The sequence below is a fragment of the Pezoporus flaviventris genome, unplaced genomic scaffold, assembly GCF_033815535.1.
Source record: "Pezoporus flaviventris isolate CSIRO_AGI_PZ_B2104156 unplaced genomic scaffold, CSIRO_AGI_Pfla_v1 ptg000083l, whole genome shotgun sequence".
In the NCBI taxonomy this organism is placed as follows: Eukaryota; Metazoa; Chordata; class Aves; order Psittaciformes; family Psittacidae; genus Pezoporus; species Pezoporus flaviventris.
The window spans coordinates 8,771,888-8,799,399 of NW_026892631.1; the positions used below are offsets into that span (position 1 = coordinate 8,771,888).

The following is a 27,512-nucleotide window of genomic DNA, read 5'->3' on the forward strand; positions in this document are numbered from 1 at the left end:
GTGACATGGTTTAGTGTGAGGTGTCCCTGCCCATGGCAGGGGGGCTGGAACTGGATGATCTTAAGGTCCTTTCCAACCCTAACTATTCTGTGATTCTGTAGGATTAAGTGGGGTGCTCAGGGCTGTAAGACAGGATCAAGTGGGGTGGCCCAGATGCTGTATAGCAGGGACAGAGTAGGGTAAGGTGGGGTGGGCTGTGTAGGGGTACGGGAAGTAGGGCCTGACCCAGCAGACAGGGATGGAGCCCAGGCCAGGGCACGGGCTGGGCATGCTGGGGATGGCGGCAGGACCATTGTGTCCCACCAGTAGTGGGCTTCCAGAAGGCTGAAATGAGGTCCTGTGCTTTTGGTCCAGGTGTCACAAGAGCAGGCGGGCCCTTGAGGAAAGATACTCTCTGCCCCTTTGCATCAGGTAAAAACCCATTGTTTCTCCCCTGCTACTGCATGCAGCCCAAGAAAGTTTAACTGAGAACTGCCACAGTCCTTAACTACTGTTTCGGGCAAGCTAGCCAAAGAAATGAGCACCCACGGACAGCACTGTGGCCTACATCAGCATAGCCACAGAGCATGGACTAACAAACTCCTCCTGTGCTGAATCATTACTGTCTGCATTGATGAATAGCGTTAAGAGATGTTTCTGGTGGATTAAAGAGTTGGTTACAGAACAAAATGCTTCTAGTGTAGACATGTTTCCTGGCCCTGAGTATCAGTTCCCAAGATCTAGAGTACATCTTTTTGTACTGTAAAATGTTATCGTATCCAAATGCAATTTTTCATTCTTAAATTGTGTGACATGATAATGACTATGTAAATTATGATAAATCATGTTTGGCACCTGTTTTATGGGTATATTCTTAGTGCACACAATAGCTGAGATAAGCTTAAGCAGTAGCTGTCTTGCTTTAGCCCTTTTTAAGACATCATTGCAGATGGCTGCAGTGAAACAAGAGGCTGGCTCCAATCTGCCATTAGGGTGGAGATACTTCCCTGTTACTCAGTCCTACCATGTATCGTTGATGTATGATGATAAAGCTGTTTCAATGGAATACATAGAAATCAGGCTTGGACAAGGAAGGTTAAAGTGAAATGAATGCAACAGTGCTCATCTCAAGCTTTGTTCACAGTTCTAAAACAGGAGAATAAATTAGAATTGGGATGGTTGTTAGGACCTTGCTCCTTTTCGATGTGAAGATCATGCAAGTATTGATAAGAAATAAGAGTTTAAAGAATCCAGTGTTCTCTCTTTTAAAAGAAACAAATGAAGACAGGAATCACATTCAAAGTATCTCTTAAAGGATTCTTCTGTTTAGAAAAATTGTTGTCTGCCTTTTTGTTTTTCTTCTCAAAGATCACTGTGGAGAAAAATGACAGCTGGCTCTGTCTCAGTTCCTCAGGTCATACCACTTCGAATCCCTCTTCCAGGAAAGGCTAAACATGAAATAGACACAAATACTCTTGTAGAAATAAAATCAGGTATGAATAAAAGCTCTGACTCCAGGTGAAAGCTTCTCTTAATGTGTTCATTTGAAAATTTTAGCCTCTATATTTTTGTTTGCATTTAAGGATTATTTTTATGTGGGAGCATTTCGTTAAGGAACTTACAAAATTAACTAATATGTTTTGATACATCAAATAAACTTAATTTTATGCATTCAAACTATTACTGACATATGAGTTATTTCATATACGTTAGCAGTCTTAATTGCTTCCAAGGTCAGGCTCTTAAGCTGTTGCATTTTGCTTTGACTGCAAAAACAGTGTGTGAAAGTGTCACATGCCAGGCTCACCCCATAGGTTTTCCTTCCAATTTTTGAAATGTCACCTTTTACCATGTGAGCAAATATCTTTTCTGTCATCAGAACAGACAAATTTGTGCAATATTTTCATGCAAAGCCATTGCACAGCTACTTTGTGAAGAGAAATACTTGTTGAGTAACACATTTTTTTCATGGAATAAACAGTTTTGGTCCCAAGCATTCAGACATTTATGGAAGTTGTTTATTTTTTTATGTGAGAAAAATCAAGCCCAGAAGTGAGTACTGTGAAGTGTAGAGCTTGTTTTTCACAGGTTGAGTATAGTTTGACTAATTACTTTCTCTGTGTCTTTCAGATACACCTGAGGTCTCTATTTATTACACTTTAGATGGAAGTAAGCCAGAACTCTTTAGAAAACCTGGCTGTGGAGAGCATAACACTTTTAGATATAAGGGTCCTATCATGTTACCAGCTGGGAAAATAATGGTCAAAGCACTTGCAGTTACAAAGTATGTGTCCTGTTTTATTTCAGTTGTATGTTGGCAAGGGACAGACATCCTAGTCATGGTCTCGATTTGCGTTGTTTAAAGTATTCCATACCTCGTAAACGCCCCTTTCCCCAGCCAGTCTGCAATCAAAGTGATTTGCATGGGTTGCACTGACTTCACTTTTTCATTCACTTTATCAGGTGTTTGTGCAGTTGGATTATCATAGAATGGTTTGGGTTGGAAGGGACCTTAAAGCTCATCCAGTTCCAGCCCCCTTACACTAGAGCAGGTTGCTCCAAGCCCCGTCCAACCTGGCCTTGAACACTGCCAGCAATGGGGCAGCCACAGCTTCTCTGGGCAACCTGTGCCAGGGCCTCAGCACCCTCAGAGGGAAGAACTTCTTCCTAATGTCTCATCTAAATCTCCCGTCAGGTTAAAGCCGTTCCCCCTTGTTCTGTCCTGGCAGGTATTATGAAAGGGAAAAAAAAGTCTTGCTCTCCTCTATTTTCTGCAACACGGGCAAACACTATCACTCCAGAAAGCAGACACGGGAATATCAAGAGTTTTATGTGTAAAAGATGTTGAGGGATTAAAGTATCTGTATGTTTTATTGGTAACTTTTTATCATGTATGTTCTAAACTGAAAACAAAACAAAACAAAGGAGCAGTTCATGAGAGTGTTGCCCAGGATTATAGTTACCAACTTGTAAGCTTGGAAGGGCTCTTCCAGCAAATGAGCCATGTCCATCAGTGATTCACTCGTTGCTGCACATGGATTTGTGAGATGTCTATAGCTTTGTGAAAATTGATTTTCAGGGACTGCAGGGAGAGTACAGTTGTAACAAAGGTGTTTCTGGTAGAGTACAAACAACCAAATGCCCTTTCCTCTGTTGAAGAGGATGACAAGAATCTCCTAAAAGATATCACCACTCAGGTAAGTTTTAGAAGTTGTAACCCTTTGTGTGAATATAAGATGCTATATGTATGATGCAATTTAGAGATTAAACCTTGACTGCCTATACTTTTAATACATTTTATTTCCTCTCTTTAAGCATCTTGGCTGCATTGGTCCTTTTTGTAATATTTAAATTTCAAGAGGACACATTATTTTTTTTGTCTCTTTTTTGTTGCTGGTCTTTTATGAGCAGTTCAGGTCAAATATTTTAAAAATACACTTAGAATTTAAGCTTTTCAAATGCTTGCATCAAAATAAATACCTTAACCATGTACTTTGAAAATCATCACAAAAAATATATCAAGAGGGGATTAGAGCAAAACCAAAAATTTCATTTAGAATTCAAACGGAATTACTTTTTAGGAGAAGAAAGGTGGTGTATTTATTACAAAACCGAAGAAGAATGGAGTCAATGTGGAAATCAAGCCTGCCTGGATTGAAGCACCCCAAGATTTTCAAGGTGTAGTATTGCTTCATAAAGCTGAAACAGGCTTCTGTCTTAGCTGAAAATAGTGTAAAGTTTTCCTCTTGTATCACTGGTAAACCATGGGTAATTCTAAAACCACCTCAGAAGACAGAACATCCTCTGGGAATTCCAATTTAGATTGCTCAATGCTGCAAATAGAGAACAAAGATTACCTTCTATATGTTTCACATTACCTCCTAAAACCATATTTAAATGTCATTCATTCCTCAGCAACATGATAAGGCCCAGTCAATATTTCCCTTTGTGCCAGAAAGTGCTGTTAAATTGGTGGGATTGCAGATCCTTTGTAGAGTTTTTTACTGGGAGTTGCTTGCAGCAAGATTCCAAAATAAATGTACAAAGCAGAAATGAAAGCTTGACCCCGATTTTCTTTATAGATAAAGCCTGTTCCACGGTAACAGCAATGGGACTCTTTAAGAGCAGGGAGTTGTATTAATGTTTACTCATTAATTTTCTCTTCAGAGATGGGTTTCTCTTTGAGCAGACAGGAACTGTAAATGGAGTAAAATACAAAAGTAAGCTCTTTCAGAGAGGCATGAGGTTTCATATAGATTAATATCCTGTAATTCCATGCAGTTTATTTGAACCCATAATCTGGATGCCAAATACACCTTTAAATATGCTCAGTTATTTTAATTTAAAACTACAAGGGCATGTAATATTCATGTTAAGATGTATGTTAACTGCACGAAGTTAATGACAGTGGAATAACACTATTGTAATTTTAGACTTGGAAGCAGAAAGAAAGATTACTCACAGGTCCCTGCAAGGACCACAGCTCCTTGCCAGCCATTCGGAAACAGCAGAGTACAGCGAGGAATCCGTCTCAGCACCACCTATAGACTCATTACAGGTAAGCAAATAGGTGTTGAGGAAAACTGTAAAAGGCTGTCATCAAAACTGAGCTCCAAAACAATACAGATATGAAGAGGTGTGATCATACTCATATAATCTCTCAGAAATTAATGCTTTGGGCTATATTATACAGTACTCATTTAAATTTGCTGGTAATGACATGCTAGAATAGGAAGGCCCAAAGCAAAACAATTATCAGTAAGGACAAAACCAGGCAAAACAAATTAACAATACTTAGATTCCTACTAATTTTCTTCTAATTCATTACTGAATCTGCAATTAGCAAATACTTATTGCTATATCTTGGCAAGTTGACATTTAATATTCAGTAAAGGTGTCTTGGAAGTAAATAGTGATTTATTTTCATTGGAAGAAGCTGTGGATCTTTAATGCAGCTTGTGGGAAATCAAGGGTAGTAGGTACTCCTTAAAGCAATGTATTTCAGTGCAGTTTGCCTCAAATAACATCTTTAGCTGATTTTCTACTCTTATATACGTTTTGCAAATATTTGCTTATTCAGGCTAAAGAATAACTTTTATTTCAGTTTGCTAGTTCTCCGGCAGTGACTAGCAGGAAAAGCTTAGCAAGCACACAGCTGTCAAGGATCCAGAGGGAGACAGATTTCCTCAAGTAAGTGACTTCTGGTAACACGTTTGTCCTTGGAAAGTAACTGAGCAATTGCCTTTTGCAACTAAGTTGATAATGCTGTGGGGCTCTGTGAAAATGAGGAAAGCAAAGACAGACTCCGGGTCATAATTGGGTAATATGATCTAGGTAAGGCTTTGAAAATTCTTTCTCTTGCATATAGTTTTATTTACACTTCACCATAGACAGTTATCAACTAGCTTATCAGCCTTTAAAAGAATATTCCTAGCACCTGTAGGATCAGAGGAAAAGCTGTCTTTTCAAATTGGAGTACAGCCCTCACTGCTGTAGGTAAAAACTGCTCCTGGGAGTAGTCTCACAGAACTTTAGCATTTGCCAGTATTAGAAGGGTTCTGTGATCTACGTCAGCGGTTCCCCATGGTGCAGCAGTGAGGCGTGATACAGATTGTATGTCAGGACACTACACCTCCATAGCAGCCAAAGAGCTTTCTACCTTGCAAAGCTGTTTATAGTTCAGAACCTCATGTCATGGATGCTGGGGCATAGTCTGATGGACACCACAGCCTGGAAACCGCAACTGAGAAACCAGTGGCCTAAGCCCTGTCACAGCAAGCTCCAGATTATTCGTTGTTATGCAGCAGTACAATACCAAAACAAGCTCAGTCAGTTTGTTCTTATTTTCAGATGTGCCTGCTGCTCTGCACCCCGCCTGTCTGACCCCTTGGCTCACTTCTGTCAGGAATGTGGATGTCCTGTACCACCTCTGCCAGTACGCTGCTTTCCACCCCCTGAAGGATCACAGGTCAGCGAAACATCATAACAATCAACAAATTATATCTCTGGAGAAAACAAATCCTTCAGAAAATTACACCCGTAATGCTGGCAAATCCATTAGTCACTCCTTCGTGGTCCCAACGTAAGAGGGATGTGGAGCTGTTGGAACAAGTCCAGAGGAGGTCCCAAAGATGCTCCAAGGGCTGGAGCATGCCTGCTCTTGAGATAGGCCGAGAGAGCTGGGCTTGTTCAGCCTGGAGAAGAGAAGGCTCTGCGGACACCTTAGAGCAGCTCCAAGTGACTAAAGGGGCCAAAAAGAAATCTGGAGAGGGGCTTTTGACAAGGGCCTGTAGGGACAGGACAAGGGGGAATGGCTTTAAACTGACAGAGGGGAGATTTAGATCACATAGTAGGAAAAAATCCTTTATTGTGAGGGTGCTGAGGCCCTGGCACAGGGTGCCCAGAGAAGCTGTGGCTGCCCCATCCCTGGCAGTGTTCAAGGCCAGGTTGAACAGGGCTTGGTGCAATCTGGTCTAGTGGAAGGTGTCCCTATCTGTGGCAGGGGGTTGGAACTGAACGAGCTTTAAGATCACTTCCAATCCAAACTAATCTGTGACTTTATGATTTTGTTCAATACCTTCATCACTGAATCCAATGTAATTCTTAAACAATGGGCAAAATTAACCATAAATTCCTTCAAGTGCCATATATTTTAATAAGTGAAACAATGAAAAAGTAAACTGTGTTTTATTTGCCAGTGTCAGAAAACATTACCAAATTCAGGTTCCTCTCATCCTGCAAGAACCACCACTGCATCTTCAGGACCTGCATGTGTATCTTATTCCAGTGCTAACTAGTGCTTATGTCATTGCTGTGGAAGATCCACCTAATACGCCTGAAACCTTACATGGTGGCATGTGTGGGCATATATGTAAGAGCACCAAGTTTTTAGTGATGCCTGTAACTGTCTTCTCTAAGCTCTTCCCAAGAGATAATAACTTGATCTAACAAGTCAGTGGTGTAATTTTTTTTCATGTATAATCAGAAAAATGTCTGGATTAATGCTGTAGTTTCAAGTGATGACTGAGAATATTCACCACCTCTTTAGATTAGGTTCATAATTAAGATGATTTCAGCTACTACATTTTATAGTAGCTATTTAATTCTATTGAAAATTAACTTAGTATCTTTCTGGCATATTTTAGTTGTCAGTAAAGTCACTCTTTCCAGTTGTCTTCATATTTTCTCAATAGCCTGTTATCTTTAAGGATCAGTATCAGCATCTGTGGCTCTCAGTTTCTATGTTTCTAGTGACTTTGCTGCTGATGTAAACTCTAACCAGGAAAACACTGAAAATCTCACAATAACCCTTATGACATGCTGTGATGTGGCTTTTTCTTCAGATGGCGCCATGTCTTGAATGCAGACATCTTGTGCCAATGAATACACCCTCTTGCATTGTATGTGAGTCACCAATAGCTCCACAGCTGCAGCCCCAGACCAACATGTGCGTAAAGGTAATTAAGAATAAATCTAACAAAATAGCGGTTTACCTCCTGGCATGTGTTTTTCTAACAGATGACTTCATTACAACCATTGTGCGCCAGCTTGGTTTTGTATAATTTCATTATGACAGATTTAAGAGTTAGTAGGATTAAAACCACTTTGAATAGAAATAATCATTAAAGGCAAACCACATAAGCTCAGGAAGGCATACTGAAGAGCACATGATGTAGCAGTGTGAATGACAGGAACATGTGCACTTGTGCTCAGGAAAGAGATAGTCCATGATCTATAATTTCTGGCCTTAGTATTACTAAGCATTTTAAGTTTGTTAAATATATCCTCATTACTCTGCTTACCTTATTTGACCATAAGTGCTTAGCACAGGTTTGCTGGCAGGACTGCGGCAGTGGGTAGATGCCCAAAATGTTCAAGCACAGTCTTAGTGATCCAAAAGTGCTGGTGGTCTCAAATAGACAAAATGTGCCCTACAAAATACTCCCTACCTAAGGGTATGTGGATGCATGTAGGGGCCCTCCTCAACCACTCCAGTCAGGGAAAAGGGTGTGAGAAGGAAAGAGCTGATACTGCATGTCCACAATTGGTAATTATAGACATTGCTCCAAATATGATGTGTTATGGCAGCCCTGATGTAGGTACAAAGGCAGACTTGGTTTGGTGGCAACAATCAAAACAGTAGACTGATGATTCTCAGTTCTGCTGGAAACTCACTGTTAATAGTGACTGTGCTAGGGCACCCTCAGGGGGACAATAATAATGATTTTCCTTGCAGATACTGGACTTTCTGGTTATGTGAATGCAATGACTAAGTAAACTAATACATGCAAAGATCTTGGGGTATTGATGCTGGGTCTCCTAAGGGAACTGTACCATAGTTTAAATTGTCATCAGGAACCATAGATGTGTGATGTGCAGACAATATGGCCTTACTAAAACCTGAAGCCCACGCACAGACTTTCAGGATCTCTTATCCCTGCAGGGCTGAATAACCACAGCACTTTGTGCGATCAAGTCAAATACTGAGTAAAATGTATTCTTTCTCTATTTAAAAGGGCAAAGTAATTTGTCAGGCGTGTGGCACAGGAAATCCTCTTCACCATAAACACTGTGTGACTTGTGAAAGCAGGCTGCCTGAAATACAGATGGTAAGGCTTCTTCCGTCGATCACACTAGGCTTAATCAAACCAAAGCACAACATTCTTTTCCTTTGGAAAACTGAAGCCATATCCCTGTGTCCCTATGTTACAAAAACAGAGATTCCCTCCCCCTTGGGATATTCAAGCTCAGTGCTCCCACAGATGCGCCATTACAAACGTCCAGCTAAACATAAGCGTACCTGCGAGTTAAAAATCATCTAACACAAACATCCCGAGTTCTAAAACTGCCAGTAGCTAGAGGCAAAGGTCTCTTGTACAACCACTGAGGTGTTATTTCACAGTAAATTTAAGTAGGAAGTTGTACTTACCTAAAATAAACATATGCTTAGTGCTTCACTGGTTGTAGATACTAAGACGTAGCTGCATATGTAGTTAGGCATATGCCGTGAATGGTGAGACCTGTAGTAGCTAAGGGAGAAAGTTAAATGCTTACAAAGAATTATTAATAGTAATCAGAAATTTTACTACTAATAATGGTTAATTAGCAATAACCAATAGTAATTCCTGAATACTAATTAGTAACAAATCTGATATTACTATTAATGGCTATTAAATAATTTAGATTTAGAGCATATTTAAACTTGTGCTCCTGTAAATATTATCTTCCAAGTGAACCCCAAATCACATCAAATTGCAGTTGAGGCCGCAGATGAAAATAGGGCTATTGCCTGTTTGCTTATTTGCTGTTGTGGTGTCTGCAATCAGAATAATTTTCCTGGGGTCTGCTCCTTATCCATATTCCTGATTTGCACAGAAAATAAACAGCGTAAGCCCTGAGGCAAAACCCAACAAACCATCTTTAAGACCTCTTTGTCCTAACTATTGGTTCTATAATCAACCTCTAGAAGTTTCAGCTGAAAAATCTGTTTTCTTTTGCATACCCATGTAAGTTAATTGTAGTGGGAGCTAGAGAATATATAACTTGTATGAGGTAAAAAAGTGCAAAATGAAAAAACCCAAACCGACCTTAGGTAGCAAATATCAAAGTGAGAGAAAACTCATTGTCTGAACACACTCTCCCTGCCATACTACTACAAAGAAAGGTACAACGGAAAATATCTGTTGTGTTTTGAGTTGTGTTTTGTGTTTATCAACAGGGAAACCTCCATCTTAATGCTGAGTCTACTTGGGGCCATATTAGTAAACACTCAGTGTAAAAGGACACTGATTGATAAGGTTGGGGTTTTTTTTCTTAGTTCTACTGAAAATATTTTAAAATTAATAAATGCCACGTTTTACTGGGGGTTTGTAGTGAAAAAAATAATAATAAATTACAGGTCAGAGCCAAGTCAGTCTGATGCTTAATCTCACTTGAGCAAGCTGCTCTAGTGGAAGGTGTCCCTGCCCGTGGCAGGGGGTTGGAACTGGATGAGCTTTAAGGTCCCTTCCAACCCAAACCAGTCTGGGATTCTGTGATGCTTCTATGAAATAATTCTTTTAGGTTGACTGTTACTTAATGTTATCAAAGTAGCTTGCTTTCCCTCTTATTTGGCTTGTGACCCTTTTCTCATAAGAAGTATTTTCTCTCTAATTCTTGTTTTGTTTTAATTAGCCCATGTTCGGGGACACCCCCCCACCTTACCACAGCCAGCAAAGCAAGACAGTTTCATGCTCAAAATGCCATCGTGTTAACCAAAGTGATGCCCGTTTCTGTGACTGGTGTGGAGCCAAGGCACGTGCTATCCGTCTTTGTGCTGACAAATCTCTTTCTACTCATCCGTGACTTCTCTTTGCAAAACTCTGTCAGTTAGTATACAGCTTTTTACTATCAAAGTACTTCAAGCACATAGGATTACGTAAAGAAAAATGAAAGGCTTAGATGACATCCTGACCCCACATCAGTAGGTGACTGGAGGCTTTAGGTATGTAAACAAATTACCATGGGTCAATAAGCATCAGCTCACCTGAGAGGCAATAGCTGTATGTCATACCAAAGTAACTGATCCACCAAAGGTCAATGTATAGACTGACCTAATGCAAGTTTTCCCATAGCTACTCTTTTTCTCTGTGAGCTGAGTCTGCATTAAAAGTTGAAACACTCACCTCTGCCTACGTAACCAGTGGTCCTCTGCTGTACTGTGGGCACTCTGGGGAGGTGGTGGTAGAATTGGACTGGAAAGAATAGCAGTCAGCATTCAGTATCAGTGCACCAGACTAGTAATTACAGGACTTTGCCAAAGAAAATTAGCATTTGTTTTTCAGTTTAAATAACATACCATAGTGGTAGATCTGTCTGAAAAATGTTTGCCTCCATAGCATAATGGTGAGATATCTGAAAAGTTGGTGTCTCGCATCTACCAGTGTGTTAGCAACCTGTTATCCTGCTTAATATTACTTACCTAATAGCTTCTGATAGTGCTACTTTACTTCCTTTTAATTCATGCCACTGCTTTTATCATCCCTGAACCATGCATCAGATGTTTCTGTAGTGACAAGTGTTTCATTGGACTTTCCAGCCTGGACCTCCTCCATCCTACTTTTCTTGTTTCAAGTGTGGTACAAGCAATCATCCGTACGCTCGCTTCTGTGGGTCCTGTGGTGTTTACATAGAGCCCCCATCAAGGGTGGGTTCTCCCAACAGCAGTCTCATGGATGCTGGGGACTCACTGGGGATTTCTGAGGTAAGACACACAGTATTACAAAGCCAGGTTTGAAGACAGCTAAGAGCCTAGTCCACTGCAGGTGGAGATCAGCACAACCCCATTCATTTCCTCTTTGAGACAAGGCTGTGGCCTATGAGCCTGCTGAGGGCAAAAAAGAGGATATGTTTCTACTGAGAACTGCTTTCTGCCAAATAGTAGCTTTAGCCAAAGGCCTTAATCCAGCCTTATTCTAAATAGCCAAGTGAGAAACAATCAGCTTTTCAAAGTCTCAGCTCTTTAAGTACTTTTATCTTACTGCCTGTGAATTATTTGTGTCCTGCTAATACAGGGTATTCTTTCATGCACATTTAACACTGTTTTAAAAACTCTGCTTTGAGAAAGAACACAATACTTAGCCAAGGCCAGCTTTTGTCCTGCAAAAGCATACGTACTGCTAGCAATGGTGGAGAGTTTTGCTTTTGCTTGAATATTTGTGTCCAGTTGCATCATTGTTATAGACTGGTAACTAAAATCAGGAATTGTTAATGATCCTTCCTGCTAGCTTTTTCATTCCTGGACAATTCTGTGTACTGTTCTACACAATTTTTGCTTATAAGCCATCTCAATCTATCTAATTATATTACATACACTTTTCCTTCCCCTCCACCCCACACACAGCCTCTTCCTATTTCCTTGCCCAAATCAAGGGCCGAACTAAAAGAAAGAGAAGATAAAGGAACTCAAACCATTGGACTTTTTTACCCATCAAGCAAACTGTTGGAAAAGAAGGAGCTTGAGCTGATTTCACAAAAAGAAAAACTGGAAAAGATGAGTGATCATAAGCCTCTCCTGACAGCTATTAGTCCTGGAAAAGGTTAGGAGTTTTGATTTTATGTGTTCTATACAAAGATGCAATGTATGACCTTGCTTTTTCTGGAAGATTTTATCATCTTGGAATGTGCCATCAGTAGGACATTGATTTACATCTTTATAAGTTTGTCTTCCCACCAGTCACTTGTAAATGCAGTGCCTTAGAATTCAGCCACTGATCTCCATCAACAGCTACAACAGCAGTAGATCACAGTTCTTAAAAAACATGATGAGGCTTTTGTATCTGAAGAACATGTTTGGGGTCCTGTTGTGGAATGAATTGTGGAAGTTTTGGAAGTAAAGGAAAGTAAACTAGAGAAAGGGATTCTTAAAGAGGATTACAAAACCCAGGGTTGGTAGAAACCTTGAGGGCTCTTGTAGGCCCCCATCTTCAGGGCCTGCAAAGGTATCTACATCTACATCACTCACTGCAGAGCCTGTCCATTCACAGGCTCCTGTATCAGTACTGCAGACAGTTTTGTTTCAGTCCCTGGTTTGGTCAGTTAGTTCTTTGTGGAATCACTTTGCTGTCATTAAAAAGTTTGCAATTTTTAGAGATTTTAGTTTTACTATCCTGGCAAAATTTCAACTTCAGTTTTCAGTTTTTAAAGTCCCTTCCAATCCAAACCATTCTGTGATTTTATGATATACTTAAAAGGCATTTATCTGGGGAATAATTTGCACAGACCAGAATGCTGTATAGGGTAAGTTTCTATGTCTGCAGTTTTCAGATTTGGCTTATTGTTACCTGTCGGTGATCTCAAACCGACTACAAATCAGTTCAACAACACTCAACTGTTTAGTTGTAATATTGGGGTTTGTTTGGTTTTTACTCTTGTGGAATAGTGTGAGACTTCCCTTCATGCACGGCCAGTTTTGATTCCCAATAACAATTCCAAGGCATGGTTTTGTTATGAATAGAGCTCCCCTAAGAATTAATTATGAGCTATAGACAAGACAGTATTTAACCTTTTTTAGGGAAAATAAGTTCTTTTAAATCATCCATTGTATGAGAAGAAATGTTAAGCATAATTTCAGGATTTTTTTCTCCCGTTTAACTCTCTCTGATCAGGTTACTGGAGAAAACAGCTGGATCACGTCTGTGCTCACCTTAGAAGCTATGCTCAGAACAATCTTGACTTCAGAGCACTGATTGGAGAACCTCGAATGGGAAAGGTAGGAAGGAGCTTGTACTATCTTCCTATGGAGCATCATGAAAAGACTGCTGTGGCTGCTACATAAACACTGGAAGAATAAATGCCTCCCTTTTCTTTAGACCTTGACCTGTTTGTGTAATTTGTCTTGTTTTGTTTTCCATTTTCTGCTCAGTCTATTACTGAAGGGTTTTTTTCTGCTTTCTTTCCAATGGCAGTTTCTCTTCTTTCACCTCAAAGCTGTATGAGAAGCGATGGAAGCGAGAGAGCCCTTACTCAGCTGCTTTTACAGTATCTCACAGCAGGCAATCAAGAAAGAGAGATCACTAGTTGGTCAGTTTAATAAGCTCTGCTAGAAATGGAATTTAGATGATATGCTTGCCTCTGCTCAGGGCTGGATTATACCAGCAGATAGCAGCAATTCTCTTTGGCTATACCATCTACTTCTAGCGTAAACGATACCAGTCTTACAGGAACAGGGCATTGTTTTTCCTACTGGAGATGTAGTCTTCAGGATGTCACTAAACTGCATTAAAATGATTAAAGGGGTGATACCAAGAAGGTGGAAACTAGAGATTGTAGTCCTAGAAGATAGGGCTGGAATGACTGAGAGATCATTTGGTCCCTGTCCTGAGGGAGGATCAACTCTGCCTAAACAGTTCCTGACAGATGTTTGCCTTGAAGCTTTTCAAACTCACCAACAATGGAATTTCACAACTGCCCCAGGCAGTCCATTTCTGTGCTCAATTATCCTTGCTGTTCAGCTCAGCACTGTATTGCTTGCTTTGGCAGCCCTGCTGGGTTAAGGAATTGAATCCCCTCACACTAATTCCTAGGTGCTGCCAGCACATGGGGCAATGTCCTGTGGACTGGATCAGGGACTGACCCAGGCTAAAAATAGCTCTAGAGGGAAAAATAGGCCATTACTGCTAGTACAAATGTAGCAGGAAAAGTAACAGAAGTGATTCAAAGCAGATGCCAGCTATGTGGGTTTAATGTTGGTTTTGATTGTCATGTGACTTAGAAGTATAATCAACTTCATCTCAAAAATCTCTGCTTGCTGCAATATAAACCTCATCAGCTTCATTCCACTTCTTTATAATCCACCATGCACTCATTTTTGTGTAACTTCTAGTCTTCTTGCCAGAGGTACTGTCTCAGTGAATTGATATAAAAATCAAAGAATCATAGAATCAGCTGGGTGGGAAAAGACTTTCAAGATCATCCAATCCAACCATTCCCTAGCACTGCCAAGGCCACCACTAACCCATGGCACTGAGGGCCTCGTCTACACGGTTTGTGAACACTTCCAGGGACGGTGATTCCAGCACTGCCCTGGGCAGCCTGTTCCAATGCCTGACTGCCCTTTGGGGAAGAAATTGTTCCTAATATCCAGTCTAAACCTCCCCGGTGCAGCTTGAGGTAGTTTCCTCTTGTTGTGTTCCTTGTTCCTTGGGAGCAGAGCCCAGCCACCTCCTGGCTCCATCCTCCTTTGAGGTAGTTGTAGAGTGATGAGGTTCCCCCTGAGCCTTCTCTTCTCCAGATTAAACACCTCCAGTTCCCTCAGCCATTCCTTATCACACTTGTGCCCAGACCCTTCACCAGCTCTGTTGCCCTTCTCTGAACCCACTTAAGCATATAGAAAGTTAGGCAAGTTTTACTACAAACTATTCCTCTACAGGCTGCTACAACTAAAGCAACAACCATTTCTCCTGGAGCAGGGAGTCCTAAGAGCAACACAGCCTGTCATGCAGCTGCAAAACCTGGGTGGAGAATGACTGAGCTTGCATGAAGCATAGCATTATTAAATCTTTTGCATTCATTTGGCACGTCAGTAGTTTTGATATTTCCAGTTACTCTAAATACCACCTGCCCCTTCCTCAGGGAGATGGGAAGTGTTGGTACAGTATCACAGTAGGCAAAGGCCACATGTGATTTGGTGTATTGGCTCCATAATAAACAAACATCATAAGCAAAACTTATTCCTAAAGCCGTTTCTGTGTATTGTTTGTATTAGATACTAACGGTGGCTCTTTCCCTCTAGATTAATTCTGCTACCATCTGTGAGGATGACTATGAAGTCACTATTACACTGAATTATGCTCTTGCTATTAACAAGGTTAGTTTGGGGGGGTGAGGCCCATTGTTAGGCAGCTGATCTAAAGCTGTCACTAGACCAGTGAGTGTAACACCTGTATATTTTAAAATCACGTCAAAACCCTAAATTCTTTTGTTGAGAGGGTATTAACTTATCACTTCAGAGAAAGGAATCTTTCTAATGGCTGAACAGATATCTTTACCTGATTAAGCCAGGCTTCGTGGTTATGTTGCTATCATCTTGCATTTCATTAGTTTGCTATTATTAATATTAACATTCAGTTTTACCACTGATGTTTGATCCCAGCACCTTGAGCTTAGGTGCTCCTTGTCTTCAGTGTGCAAATTGTGTTCTTAAAGAACAAGCTCAGTAATTTTCAATAGTTTGGAGATAACATTTACCAGAACTCCTGTTAACTGTATCAAACACTTAAAATCCCTAGCTCCAGAAGTACCATGTTCTAAAACCCACACAGATATTTATTCCCAACTTTTCAGAGATGAGAATCCTCCATTTGAAAGATCCAAAATTCAGATTGTATTTCTTGTGTAGAATCTGAACAAGCTTACCTTGCTACGTGATGCCTGAAAAGGTGTATCACATCATTTCACAAGTTAGGAGTTAATCAGATATCTCAAGGGGTAGAACATATTCATTTGGATGAGAATCTTCATTTCATTAGGTGAAGTTGTGTCACTTTGTTTTTCTAAATCAAACCAAATACTACCACAAGGTTTAGAAAAATTGCTACATTATTTTGCCTCAAAACAGAGCTCAGTTACATACAACAATTTGTCTTGTGCTAATTTGACACTGATATTAAAAGCCTATATATTTTTTCATCTGCCGCACCACTGTTTTGTGCTACTAAGATTATAACAGCCTTAGGTGATACCCTTTCTAACTACCTCCATTTGATAATTCTACAGAACATTCATACTAATAAGCCAGTGAAGTTCAGCAATCATTACCTGAGTGCTGCAACAGAAGTCAGAGATGGACAGGACGGCTGTCAGACTAGTCTGGGTGAGTTTGTTTTTCCCCCTGTCTTTATGTAGGCTTAAATTGTAGGTTTAAGCTAACAATAGCGTGTGTCTTTAACATAGTAGAATGCAGCAAACTGTTCTAACTTGCTAACCCATAGAGAGAGAAAGGAATGTTTGGCTGACGGGGGAAGGAACATCACGGGACTGATAACAACTAAGGAGACAGTAAATAAGACCAAGGCTGCTAGACTTCATGATAGCGGAGCAGCACCCAGCGTGGAGCAAGACTGGAACAGAACAGAAGGAAGGACATTACCACTGCTAACTCAGCACTAGGACCCTGCGGGCATGGTCAAGCACTGAGGTCATTCAGGAAATACAGTGAGGAAGACAATCAGCAACCACCAGAGACCCCCACTTAGCATGAAAGGGCATGTCTAATTAGGATGCAAATATTATAATTAGTTCCTGGGAAATCTATGAATATGCATGAATATGCTAAATGTAGAGCAGCTGTCAGCAAGTAATGGGCATGCTCACCTCTGTAAAACTGTTCACATGTGCTCACAGCTCTGCAATAAAGAATGCCTGCTTTTTAAAACTCCAAATTGAGTCTGAGAGAGTTTCTCCAACCAGCTTTTATGGTAACATTTATGTTAAATATAGTAATCAAGAATACAGAAGTAGCTTTTTGAAGGTCAGACACTGAAACATCCAAAATAAAACACTGGCACATTCTGAGCCTACTTAAGTTGATCTTTAAGTCTCAAAATGGCCGAGTTGAGATTTAAGCAGTGTATGGACCCTGTCAAAAACTCATAGAAATGCTTTCTCACTGAAAGACAGCTGAGGAGGCTAGTAAATGCAGCTTATAGCAGTGGTTTTGTTATAGTGATAAAACTTCAGATGCTTTGCATATTATTTTACAGTAGGAGTCACAAATAACAGAATCCCAGACTGGTTTGGGTTGAAGGGACCTTAAAGCTCATCCAGTTCCAACCCCTGCCACGGGCAGGGACACCTGCCACAAGACCGGATTGCTCCAAGCCCCATCCGACCTGGCCTTAAACACAGCCAGGAATGTCAGTATTATCTCTGCTTTTGAGCTGTGCCAGGCACTTCAGCTTTGGCACGTTTGGAAAACTTAAGAAATGAGGGAATACATTCATGCTAGACCTAGTTTTCAGAGAAGCTCAACTTGCATTTCTGTTAGCATTAAGAGCTCAGTGGTTTTGGAATCTCATATTGGACTTAAGCTTTCATTCAATCAACTAGCTGTGAAGTCAGGATTAGAATTCAGAAATTCCTATGGTGACATTTGACATACTTCAGTTCACATGGAAGTTCCACCCACTTTGTGCTTTCAGTCTAAGAATTTGCAAGGGGCAGCCAGGGCACTAGGAGCTGAGTTTTTGGGGAGTGTCAATAATGACTGTGACTCCAGACACCCTGGTAGCACCAGCTCAAAGAGTCCATACATGGTGCCTAGTTTACTTACCAACCCTCCTGCATGTTAGTAGATTATGTCTCTTTAATATAACAGATGAATGGGTCTACTCTAGGCCCACTGGTTCTTGAGTATCTGGGAGCCAGACAGCACTGAAAAATGATAAGGTATTTGGTCAAAACAATTCATGACTCCAAGTCAAGCTTGTTGAATAGCTGCAGCTAGTTAAAGAAAAAAGAAAAGAAAGACTAAACCTCCTCAAACCCTGCATCTCATTGAATCGTCATTTCAAAATAGCAAGTTTTTATGAGTGCTTAAGTGTAAACCTTTTGTTAAAACCAGTCTGATCTGCAACAGATATTTCATCACTTTCTCTCGTAGAAAACTGATAAATATTGCTTTGATTTCAACACAAAATTAAATATTTTTGTGGATAAATTATTTCCAGATCTCTCCCCCAAGTTCTTGTTAGGATACTGACTTTGCTTTCAACTAATACTTGTTTCCCTTTCTGGTAGGCAAAGACGATCATAATCTTTTCCATTCAAGAGACAAAATAGAGAGAACAAAGTCAAGAACACTTATAGAAAAGGAAGATAATCTCCCCGTACGTATCTTCTGCCAGTACAGGAAAACCCCCCTATAGAGCAGCACGAACACAGAGGGCAGCCAAGGGTAAAAATACAAAGGTTTTAACACTGACAGGGGGGTGGGGGAAGTGGACAAAAGTCCAATTTAATATCAAACCTGAACACTGGTAAGTGGCATTTATTACAGAACTGGAAATAACTATTTTCTACTAGAAGCTTAATTACATTGGTACTCTCTGGTTTTTGGACCCATTCTGATTTACTGACACAGCCCTAGGACTAAAGACTGTTGCAGATTGATTTTGTTACAGGTTTTTCTCAGAAGCAAAATCAAGTGGAGGCACTATTGTCTTCCCCTGACCCTACTGCTTAGCTTGACTCCATAGGACATACCCTTGGCTGTGCTGGAACTACTGTGCACACAGACTGTGAACGAGGCAGAAGTTAATCTAATCAAAAAGCTTTGAAGTCGGCTCGGATTTCTCATCAAGCTGAGGTGTCAGCACAACTGAGGGCTAGTTTATTGCAAGAAGCAAGGCTTTACTTCCACTAGAGACCGTATATCTTGGAAGTACTGCCTACTACTATGCCAGCAATGGCATGAAACATTTCAAAAGGGGAAAAGTACTTTAATCTAAACTTGGATCAGTTTGCCAACTCAACAGATGGAGGAAGTTATAGAGCTTTGTGGTGTGAGTACAGAGATAGAAATACTTGGTCAAGTGACTGGGCTTTCAAAAGGGAAGAAGAATGAGGTAGAAGGCTGGGAAGAAATACAAGGAAAAGCTTTTAGGTTTTGTTGGTTGTTCGCTGGTTTAGGATTTAGTGAATGAACTTCTGTGAGGCAAAACATAACTTGTTTTTTTAAATAAAATACTTCCACAAGTTCTGGAAGCCTCAAACTTTAATCCTCTAGCAAAGAACTTGTGCCCAAGTTGAATCTACTATGGCTATCAGATCTCTGTACAGCTCTGAGAGCTGCCTTGATGTAAAGATGATCATTTGTAGACATGTTTACTGAATCAAGACCTCAACAGTGAGATGCTAGCCTGGGTTACCCAACACTTCCGCAGATTTGGAAAGACATTCCCAAAGGAAGGACATGGATTAGTATTACTGAGGGTCAGCTGCACTGCATTCATGCCATTGTGTGCATTTTCCACCTCTACTCAAATGCAGAGTAGGGCCCACCTAGTTGTATTTTCACTGCGTGAAATGCTACTGGCTGTTTTCTGTATTTCCACAGCCAGAGTCCAGACAGCTACTGGACGAACTGGGTCCAAATGGGAAAGGAAGAATCCCCTTGGTAGAACAATTACTTAGTGAAGTAAGTCACTGCTTGCTGCAGTTACCTTTTCCAACTCTTTGACCATTTACTGCATGACTATTAGCCTGGTTAGCGACTTTATGCTTAGGAAGCAACATCCTTGCAATACAACTGACTGTTTTCAGATTAAAAGAGCATTTTAGAGAAGAAACAGCCTATTTTACATTTGTATATGTTTTTTGCAAATTCCTACTTGGACAGTGTGTAAGGCATCCTCCTCATCTCCTCCTCCCCTCAAAGGCATACAGAATGAAAGATAAATTAATTTTATAGTTTAGGGTCAAGCCCTCTATATAGGAAAAGCAAGCAAACCTCTACCTCTTTGCTGTATGGTAAGGTGCATCCTGACTGCAGGTTCTAGTTTGACGCACTTATTATATACATTTACTCTGGCTTTGAGCTAGAAGACCAGAAATATCTTCAGAAGAAACACAAAGAAACAATACCACACAATTTGAATATTTCTCTGTCCTGAGCATGAAAGTCCATTTGCCAACTTCAACTGGCATAATATTAAAGGCCAGGTTGGATGGGGCTTGGAGCAACCTGCTCCAGTGGGAGGTGTCCCTGCCTGTGGCAGGGGTTGGAACTGGATGAGTTTTAATGTCCCTTCCAACCCAAACCATTCTGTGATTCTAAAGATGGAAGCTGAAGAAACTTAATGGCTTTTAACAGCTCACCTTCCCTCTCCTGTGTGTGCTAGGGAGCTGACCCAAACTGCACCAGCGATGAGGACCAACCTGCACTCACCTTTGCTGTCCTTAACAAGCATGCCGAAGCCATCTCCCTTCTGGTGCAGAAAGGTGCCGACATCAACCAGCAGTCAGGACCATAAGCAAACACTCATTCTGGTCTTTGGAAGTGTTCCCAAAAAAAGCACTTGTACTCCAATTTTAGAGAGGATTAACCTCTCACCCCTCCTCCACACATCTGTAGCTCCTTTCAAAGCCAAATCTGAAAATAACAACCTGCAAATGAGCAAAGAAAATAGTACTCACAGGCCTTGCAGCTGCCAGCTTTGAAGATTGCTCATAATTTCTCTTAGGAAAGCTGCTGTTCTATTCAACTCATTGCCCAATCCACTTCAACTTAATACAATAAACCACACTAAAGCCTACCAAAATAACCTAAATCATCATGACTCCTAATGTATTCTATATCCTCCCATTCATTTGTTTCATTTAATCTGCTAGACCACTTTCCGTGTACCAGCACGGCTTCCCCACGTAATGGGTACGCTGCTCTTGCACCTACACAGGCGCAACAACACTGCTCTCCATGAAGCAGTTCTGCTTGGATCGGAAGGAGAGGAGTGTGTCCAAGTTCTCTTATGGTAAGTGCTGAGGCTGACCCTCTAGCTCGGCTGCAGGGTACCCCCAGTCTGCTTGCAGAGACCTCCCTGGGAATGCTGAACACCCAGAGCCTGCCCAAGGCCCAGCAGTCATCTCTCACAGATCTGTCCCTGCAAGAAGAGGCATCCAGGAATTCTGAACATACCCTGCATCAACATTTATCATTGAATCGTAGAACGGGTTGGAAGGGACCTTAAAAGCTCATCCAAGTTGCAACCCCCTGCCATAGGCAGGGACCCTTCCACCAGACCAGGTTGCTCCAAGCCTCATCCAGCCAGGCTTTGAACACTGCCAGGGAAGGGGCAGCCACAGCTTCTCTGGGCAACCTGAGCACCTCCATGGCCTCTCTGGACTCATTCCAACAGCTCCATGTCCCACTTGTGTTGTTGCCCCCAGAGATGGACACAGGATTGCAGGGTGGGGGGGATCTCACCAGAGCAGAGAAGAGAGGGAAAATCCCTTCCCTCAACCTGCTGGCCATGCTCCTGTTGATGCGGTCCTACATGTTCCTTCACTAACTTCAGTACCTTATTGTCATGGTTTAAGCCCAGTCGGTAACTCATGCAACCACCCCCTCACTTTCCCTCTTCTTTGGCAACCCCCGCCCCCTTCCTGGAGGGGTGGGGAAGAAAGCATGAAGAAAGTAAATCCCATAGGTTAAGATAACACAGTCCAGTAACTTAAGATACAATAAGAAACTACTACTACTACCACCACTATTAATAATTATAAGGGAAATAACAAGGGGAGAGAATATAAAACTAAAAGGGGAAAAGGAAAAGAAAACAATAAACACATGTATGATGTGCTGTAGTATGGAATACCCCTTTGGCTAGTTTGGGTCAGGTGTCCTGTCTCTGCTTCCTCCTCCTGCTTCCTGTGCCCCTCCTCACTGGCAGAGCATAAGACTGAAGAAGTCCTTGATCGGAGTAAGCATTACTTAGCAAAAACTAAAACCATAGGTTTTATCAGCACTGTTCCCAGACTAAAGCCAAAACACAGCACTGCACCAGCTACTAGGAAGGAGAAAAGTAACTGCTACAGCTGAACCAGGACAGTGGGGATGAATTTAAGTAGCTAAACCCTATATGCTTTATTTACAGCTGCAATGCAAGCATAAAGAAGAACACAGAAGGACAATCAGCATATGATTTAGCTGTTACAGCTGGAAACAATGAAGTGATTTCATTGTTCACAAGTAAGCTTAGACAAGGAACAGTGGAAAAACCTGTGAAACCCAGAAACAGTGGTCGTGTCAGTGTGTGATCGACTCCCCCCAAGATCGAGCTGGAGGCTCTTCAACAATGGGAGCACCTTAGCACACATCCTCTTCTGTCTACAGACTTACCAGCCCTGTACAAACAACTCAGGCCTTCTAACAGCAATGTGTTTTCTACAGGATCCCTCCTATTCCTCCCCAGCAGTTCGCAACACAATTCTTCACCGTGTTCTGTTCTGAACGATTTCTTTCCAAAATTGTGCAAGAAGAAGCACCAACCAGTCCTTCCAACACACAAGGTCATTGTAAAGAGATCTGACAATCCACTTGAGCAATAGGTGGCTGGAGCACCTCTGCTCTGGAGACAGGCTGAGAGATCTGGGCTTGTTTATCCTGGAGAAGAGAAGGCTCCATAGAGACCTTAGAGCAGCTTCCAGTGCCTAAAGGGTACACAAGAAAGATGAGTAGCACTGCAAGCTGTACTCTCATTAGCTTGTTTCCCAATTTGAACTTCTCAGTGCATTTCGTGCAGGTCATCACATTGCACTAAATTGTTCACCAGAAAACGGAGTAAAAATCACTTTGCTCTTTTACCTTCAACTTTAATTTCTAAATGCATCAACATGAGTCAAAACCAGCTACAAACAGAGGTTTACAAGGATACCAGGCACACTAAGATTTGGCATGATAGACATTATTAGCCACAAACCCAAACCCCCAAAGGACTTTTAAAATTCCCCCCTCTCTTTATTGCCAAATGTATCTGAAAGCATTGGTATTTTCAGGATGAAAATGGAAGTGCCTTCCAACCCTTGCAAGAAACACAAGGTTTGGGGTCTCTAAAGTAGAAACAGCCCAGTTTAAAAAATAGGAAGCAAGAAATAAAGCAACAAGTAGTAATCCTTAACAGGAAGGACAGGAGAACCCCTGCATTAAAAAGAAATATGATGTATGTAGCGCATCAGATCCTCAAGTCTGCTCCTGACAGGGATGGCCATTCTAGAAGCAGTCCAGGAAACAGCCATCGATCAGAGCAGCAGTGCCAGAGCACACATCAGACAGGTGTTACCAGGGAGCGAGAAGCCACAGGAGCTTAGGAAGCCAAACTCATTATTGCCCGACGCACCATCTTGGCTTCATCGCGAACGTCATTCACCTTCCGAGAAATTCCCTTTTTCTGCGGAGAATAAAAATAACGTTACTGTCCCCCACTAAATTTGGCATCGTTCAGCTCTGATGGGAAAGGAGGCTATACTAAAGCCTTGTCCAGAAGACAAGAATGCCCCAGGGGCTGGAGAAGCTCTGCTCTGGAGCCAGGCTGAGAGAGCTGGGCTAGTTCAGCCTGAAGAAGAGAATGTTCCAGGAAGACCTTAGAGCAACTTCCACTGCCTAAAGGGGTGACAAGAAATCTGGAGAGGGGCTTTTGACAAGGGCCTGTAGGGACAGGACAAGGGGGAATGGCTTTAAACGGACAGAGGGGAGATTGAGACGAGACATTAGGGAGAAATTCTTCCCTGGGAGGGTGCTGAGGCCCTGGCACAGGGTGCCCAGAGAAGCTGTGGCTGCCCCATCCCTGGCAGTGTTCAAGGCCAGGTTGGATGGGGCCTGGGGCAACCTGGTCTAGTGAAAGGTGTCCCTGCCTGTGGCAGGGCGTTGGAACTGGTCCCTTCCAACCCAGACCAGTCTGGGATTCTACATCTCCCATGAGGCAAAGGCTGAGAACTGGGAAAGGAGACAGAACCCATCAGGAAACACTGAGGCAAGAAACCAGGAGGCCAGGGAAAAGATTACACGACTAGAAACTTGTAAATGACTTTTCCAGCATCACGGGGGTGCGGACATCACAGTGCCGCCATGTACATACAATTGCGTTCTTCACTCGCTCTCTATCCAGCTTCAAGAACTCCTGCAGCGTCAGCTTAGACAGATCTTTCTGAAGGGAGATGAAGGCGCAGCGCGGAGAGTGCTTCTTGTGCTCCTCGCTGAAAGGAGCAAAGAGAAGACCAGGAAAACCAAAGGGCAGCAGCTCACAACAGGGCACACGCCACCATTCCCCACCCCGCAACAGGCACCTCGGGAGCCCAGCTCTACCCCGCGGGGGAAGGGGACGGGGCCGCCCGCAGCACTCACAGCGGGTCATCGTCGGGCTCCCAGCCCTCCAGCTCCTTGAAGCAGAAGAAGCACTGCACCACGTCGGGGCCGTTCTCGCTGGGGCAGTGCACGAAACCTGCCGCCGCCATCTGCGAGCGGAAGCAGGGCGGGAGGAGCCATCAGCCCCCACCGCCGCAGCCCTGCCGCAGCCCCGCTCCGCTCCGCTCCCCCCGCCGGGCTCACCCGCTCTGGCGTGCAGGCGCAGCCCTCCACGAAGGGCCAATTGCGGAAGGTGGCGGCGCGGGTGCAGACGAGGTAGGAGCGCCATTCCTCAGACATCTGCAGCTCCTCGGCCACCATCGCGCCGTTCAAATGGCGGCGGGCAGGCGCGCGGGGCAGGCCGGGAGCGGCTGTTGGGCGCGGGGCACGCCGGGAGCTGTAGTCCCGGCGCTGAGGTGGCGGCCGCGGGCCCGCCCTGCGCTGCCGGCTGAGGGCAGCGCCCCGCAGCCCCCGGGAGCCACCCTGCGGTGCGAGCCCTGCTCCCCAGCACCGCCCTTCCGGCCGTGCAGAGGGGTGAGCCCCGCCGGACACAGCGCTGCTGGCAAGGGCAGGCAAGAAGCAACCTTGTAATTCCTGAGGAGCCTGAGGTGTGAGGCTCCAGCGTTTAAGAGGGTCGTGGAGCTGTTGGAGAGAGCCCAGAGGAGGCCATGGAGATGCTCTGAGGGCTGGAGCAGCTCTGCTCTGGAGACAGGCTGAGAGAGAGGGGCTGGATCAGCCTAGAGAAGAGAAGGCTCCTTAAGGGGAGAGCTTAGAGCAGCTTCCAGTGCCTAAAGGGGCTACAGGAAACCTGGAGAGGGGCTTCGGACAGGACAAGGGGAATGGCTTTAACCTGACAGAGGGGAGATTGAGATGAGACATTAGGAAGAAATTCTTCCCTGTGAGGGTGGTGAGGCCCTGGCACAGGGTGCCCAGAGAAGCTGTGGCTGCCCCATCCCTGGCAGTGTTCAAGGCCAGGTTGGATGGGGCTTGGAGCAACCTGCTCCAGTGGAAGGTGTCCCACAACTGGATGAGCTTTAAGGTCCCTTCTAGCCCGAACCAGTCTGGGATTCCATGATATAGTGTGAGCCAGTTGGGAAAGGGATGCTCTAAAGCCTCCAGCACAAGTCCATCAGGGAAGAGGACAAATTTGCCAGTTTGACCTTTTTTTCCTGTTTTTTTACATTCCATAAGAAGCTGCCCTGGGTTTCCACACTGACAGAGCTGGCAGAGGAGCACAGCAGGAAGGGTCCTGCTAGGCAGGACCCGCACAGAGCTGCTCCCACTCCCCCGTGGCGGTGACCGCCTGTTGTTGGCACAGAGCGCTGCTCTCCCCTCCCGCGGGCAGCAGGAGCGGCTGAGCTCACTGTCTCTGCCTGGAGAAGGAAGCGGGACCTGGCAATCTGGCTCCCAGCCACGGGGGCAAGAGGCAGCTGGTTCTGCGGGGAAGAAGCAGCTAGTCATCCATCACAGCAGCAGGGGCTGGGTTTCCTGCGCGGTCCAACGTGGCAGGCAGTGTTTGCTCAGAGATACCTCCTCCAGATTATCTCCTCCCAGGTTACCTCTGCGGCAAGCTGATGTGAGGACAGGAGTCAGAGATGAGGGATAAAGACATCTGAGCTCAACTGCTCCCCAGGAGCTCATCCTTACAAGCAGGTGGGGCTGTGAAGAAGCACATCCTTACACCACAGGTGGCAACAAACAGACCAAACTCCTGCTTCTTCCCCCAGACTGAATCTAACCTGAAAAGAAGCATTCGGCACCTATGCGGGCAGCCTCAGGACTCTCTGGGAAGAGACTTCTCTTTCAAAGTAAACTGCAAAGTATGACTCCTACAAATTTACTGACAACTATGCAGCATGATCCCAGTATTTACCCAGCTCAGACACTGTAGATCAATGGGCATGATAAAGCTGACCACAGTAGGCAGCTTCCTGGTTGTGAAGTATCAAAGCTCACACGAGCACATGGGAAGGTTCAGGCTTTGCTGCCTTACTAGGACAGGGTGAGGTCCCACCTTTATTCTGCAGGAAAACTTTGTTCTGCTAAACTGGGATGTGTTTGGCAATTGTAATCGCTGCTACCGTCGCTGTGCAGCTCAGGGAAGCGTGGAGTAATTGTGTCCTTAAGCGGGGTGGATGCTGACTTCATCAATCACAGCTAACATAACTCATCATGCTGCTCTCCACAGCCTGACATGGAGGGAAGCAGAGGGCTGAGAGCACACAATTTGTTTCCCCATGTGCCTTGGGAGAACCTCATCCGTTGCATTGAAAACCAGCTGCACGTGACTGTTCAAGCAGTGTGGCCTCAAGCTGCTAAGCATTATTCATTAGTCAGCATCCTGGGGAAGAAATGTTCTCCTGAGAGGAGGCTGGAAGTGGTCCCTGTGCAGCCACAAACGACATCTGGAGCTGCAGCAGCTATCTTACAGCTACTCCAAAGGCTGCCTAATCCTGGTGCCGACCTCGTGAGGGCAGGCATTGCTCTCTGGCAAGGCTGGGTGTTTCCCCAGGGCTGCCAGCTCCTATCAGATCACACACCTGACTTCACATGCTGCCAGTTACCAGCCTGGCCTCAGCCTCCTGTCCTCAGAAGCCTCTTGTTGGAAGCGGGGGCTGAATTCCTGCTCCCTGAACAGTGCCTCTGTGCTTACCCATACAGCCAGCAGAGCAGAAGAAATCACCTCTTACAGACAGTGTGAGTTGCTGAGAGGAGGTAACACACAGATACCACACCAGTGTCCTACACCAGTGAGGTAGACTTCACCAGTGTCCTTCAGTCCTGGTTTGCTGGGATCCCTTTGCAAGTCTTCTTGGGTCACAGCTATTCAGCTTCACCCAGACCATCAGCAAAGTGATTCACTAGGATCAACAGGGAAGGATCTCACAGTAAGCAATTCAAAGGCATGCCCCATTTTCACAGGCAGCGCTAAGGAACAAGGTATGCAGTTTACAAAAGCACGTAAGATAACACTAAGGGATCAAAACTTAAGCCTACGGCCCCAGGAGTGTGGGATATAACAGGTATAGCCTTTAACTGGCCAATTTCCCAAGAAATACAAGCGAATTAGCAGGAATCCCAGTGCTGTTCTTACACCTTCTCTACTTGGCATTTTCCCTCTGAGAGACAAAGCCACGGAGGTATTAGCATAGAACAA

General features: G+C 43.6%; 2 protein-coding genes across 3 annotated transcripts in view; one reads left to right on the forward strand and one right to left on the reverse strand.

Annotated features, from left to right (window-relative positions):
- Positions 1-448: 448 nt before the first annotated feature.
- DZANK1 (double zinc ribbon and ankyrin repeat domains 1) lies at positions 449-20,541 on the forward strand. The gene is made up of 19 exons (XM_061475123.1): positions 449-651; positions 1,348-1,472; positions 2,110-2,263; positions 3,059-3,176; positions 3,561-3,657; positions 4,413-4,537; positions 5,084-5,169; positions 5,830-5,947; positions 7,323-7,436; positions 8,496-8,588; positions 10,153-10,272; positions 11,057-11,248; positions 11,861-12,056; positions 13,125-13,228; positions 15,251-15,325; positions 16,234-16,330; positions 18,256-18,344; positions 19,574-19,654; positions 20,358-20,541. The coding sequence occupies exons 1-19, from the start codon at positions 614-616 to the stop codon at positions 20,487-20,489; spliced, it is 2,154 nt and encodes a 717-aa protein (XP_061331107.1). The 5' UTR covers positions 449-613; the 3' UTR covers positions 20,490-20,541.
- A 2,653-nt stretch (positions 20,542-23,194) lies between these two features.
- The window catches only part of LOC133280451 (baculoviral IAP repeat-containing protein 5-like), a 121,928-nt gene continuing 117,610 nt past the window's right edge, over positions 23,195-27,512 (reverse strand). Inside the window, exons 2-5 of one of the 2 annotated variants that reach the window (XM_061475178.1) lie at positions 24,560-24,700; positions 24,356-24,465; positions 24,090-24,207; positions 23,195-23,402 (exon numbers count right to left, since the gene is read on the reverse strand). In XM_061475178.1, coding sequence (XP_061331162.1) covers positions 23,319-23,402; positions 24,090-24,207; positions 24,356-24,465; positions 24,560-24,676 — 429 coding nt within the window. In that variant the 5' untranslated portion in view covers positions 24,677-24,700 and the 3' untranslated portion in view covers positions 23,195-23,318. Of the gene's footprint in view, positions 23,403-24,089; positions 24,208-24,355; positions 24,466-24,559; positions 24,720-27,512 lie in introns of those variants that run through there. The other variant, XM_061475179.1, reaches the window with a different exon arrangement.

Excerpts from the sequence above, each read along its gene's own strand:
- DZANK1 (XM_061475123.1), top strand. The coding sequence starts at position 614 with ATGAATAGCGTTAAGAGATGTTTCTGGTGGATTAAAGA. Across the intron at positions 5,948-7,322 it reads CACCCCCTGAAGGATCACAG|ATGGCGCCATGTCTTGAATG; the intron begins GTCAGCGAAACA and ends CTTTTTCTTCAG. Across the intron at positions 15,326-16,233 it reads ATGCTCTTGCTATTAACAAG|AACATTCATACTAATAAGCC; the intron begins GTTAGTTTGGGG and ends ATAATTCTACAG.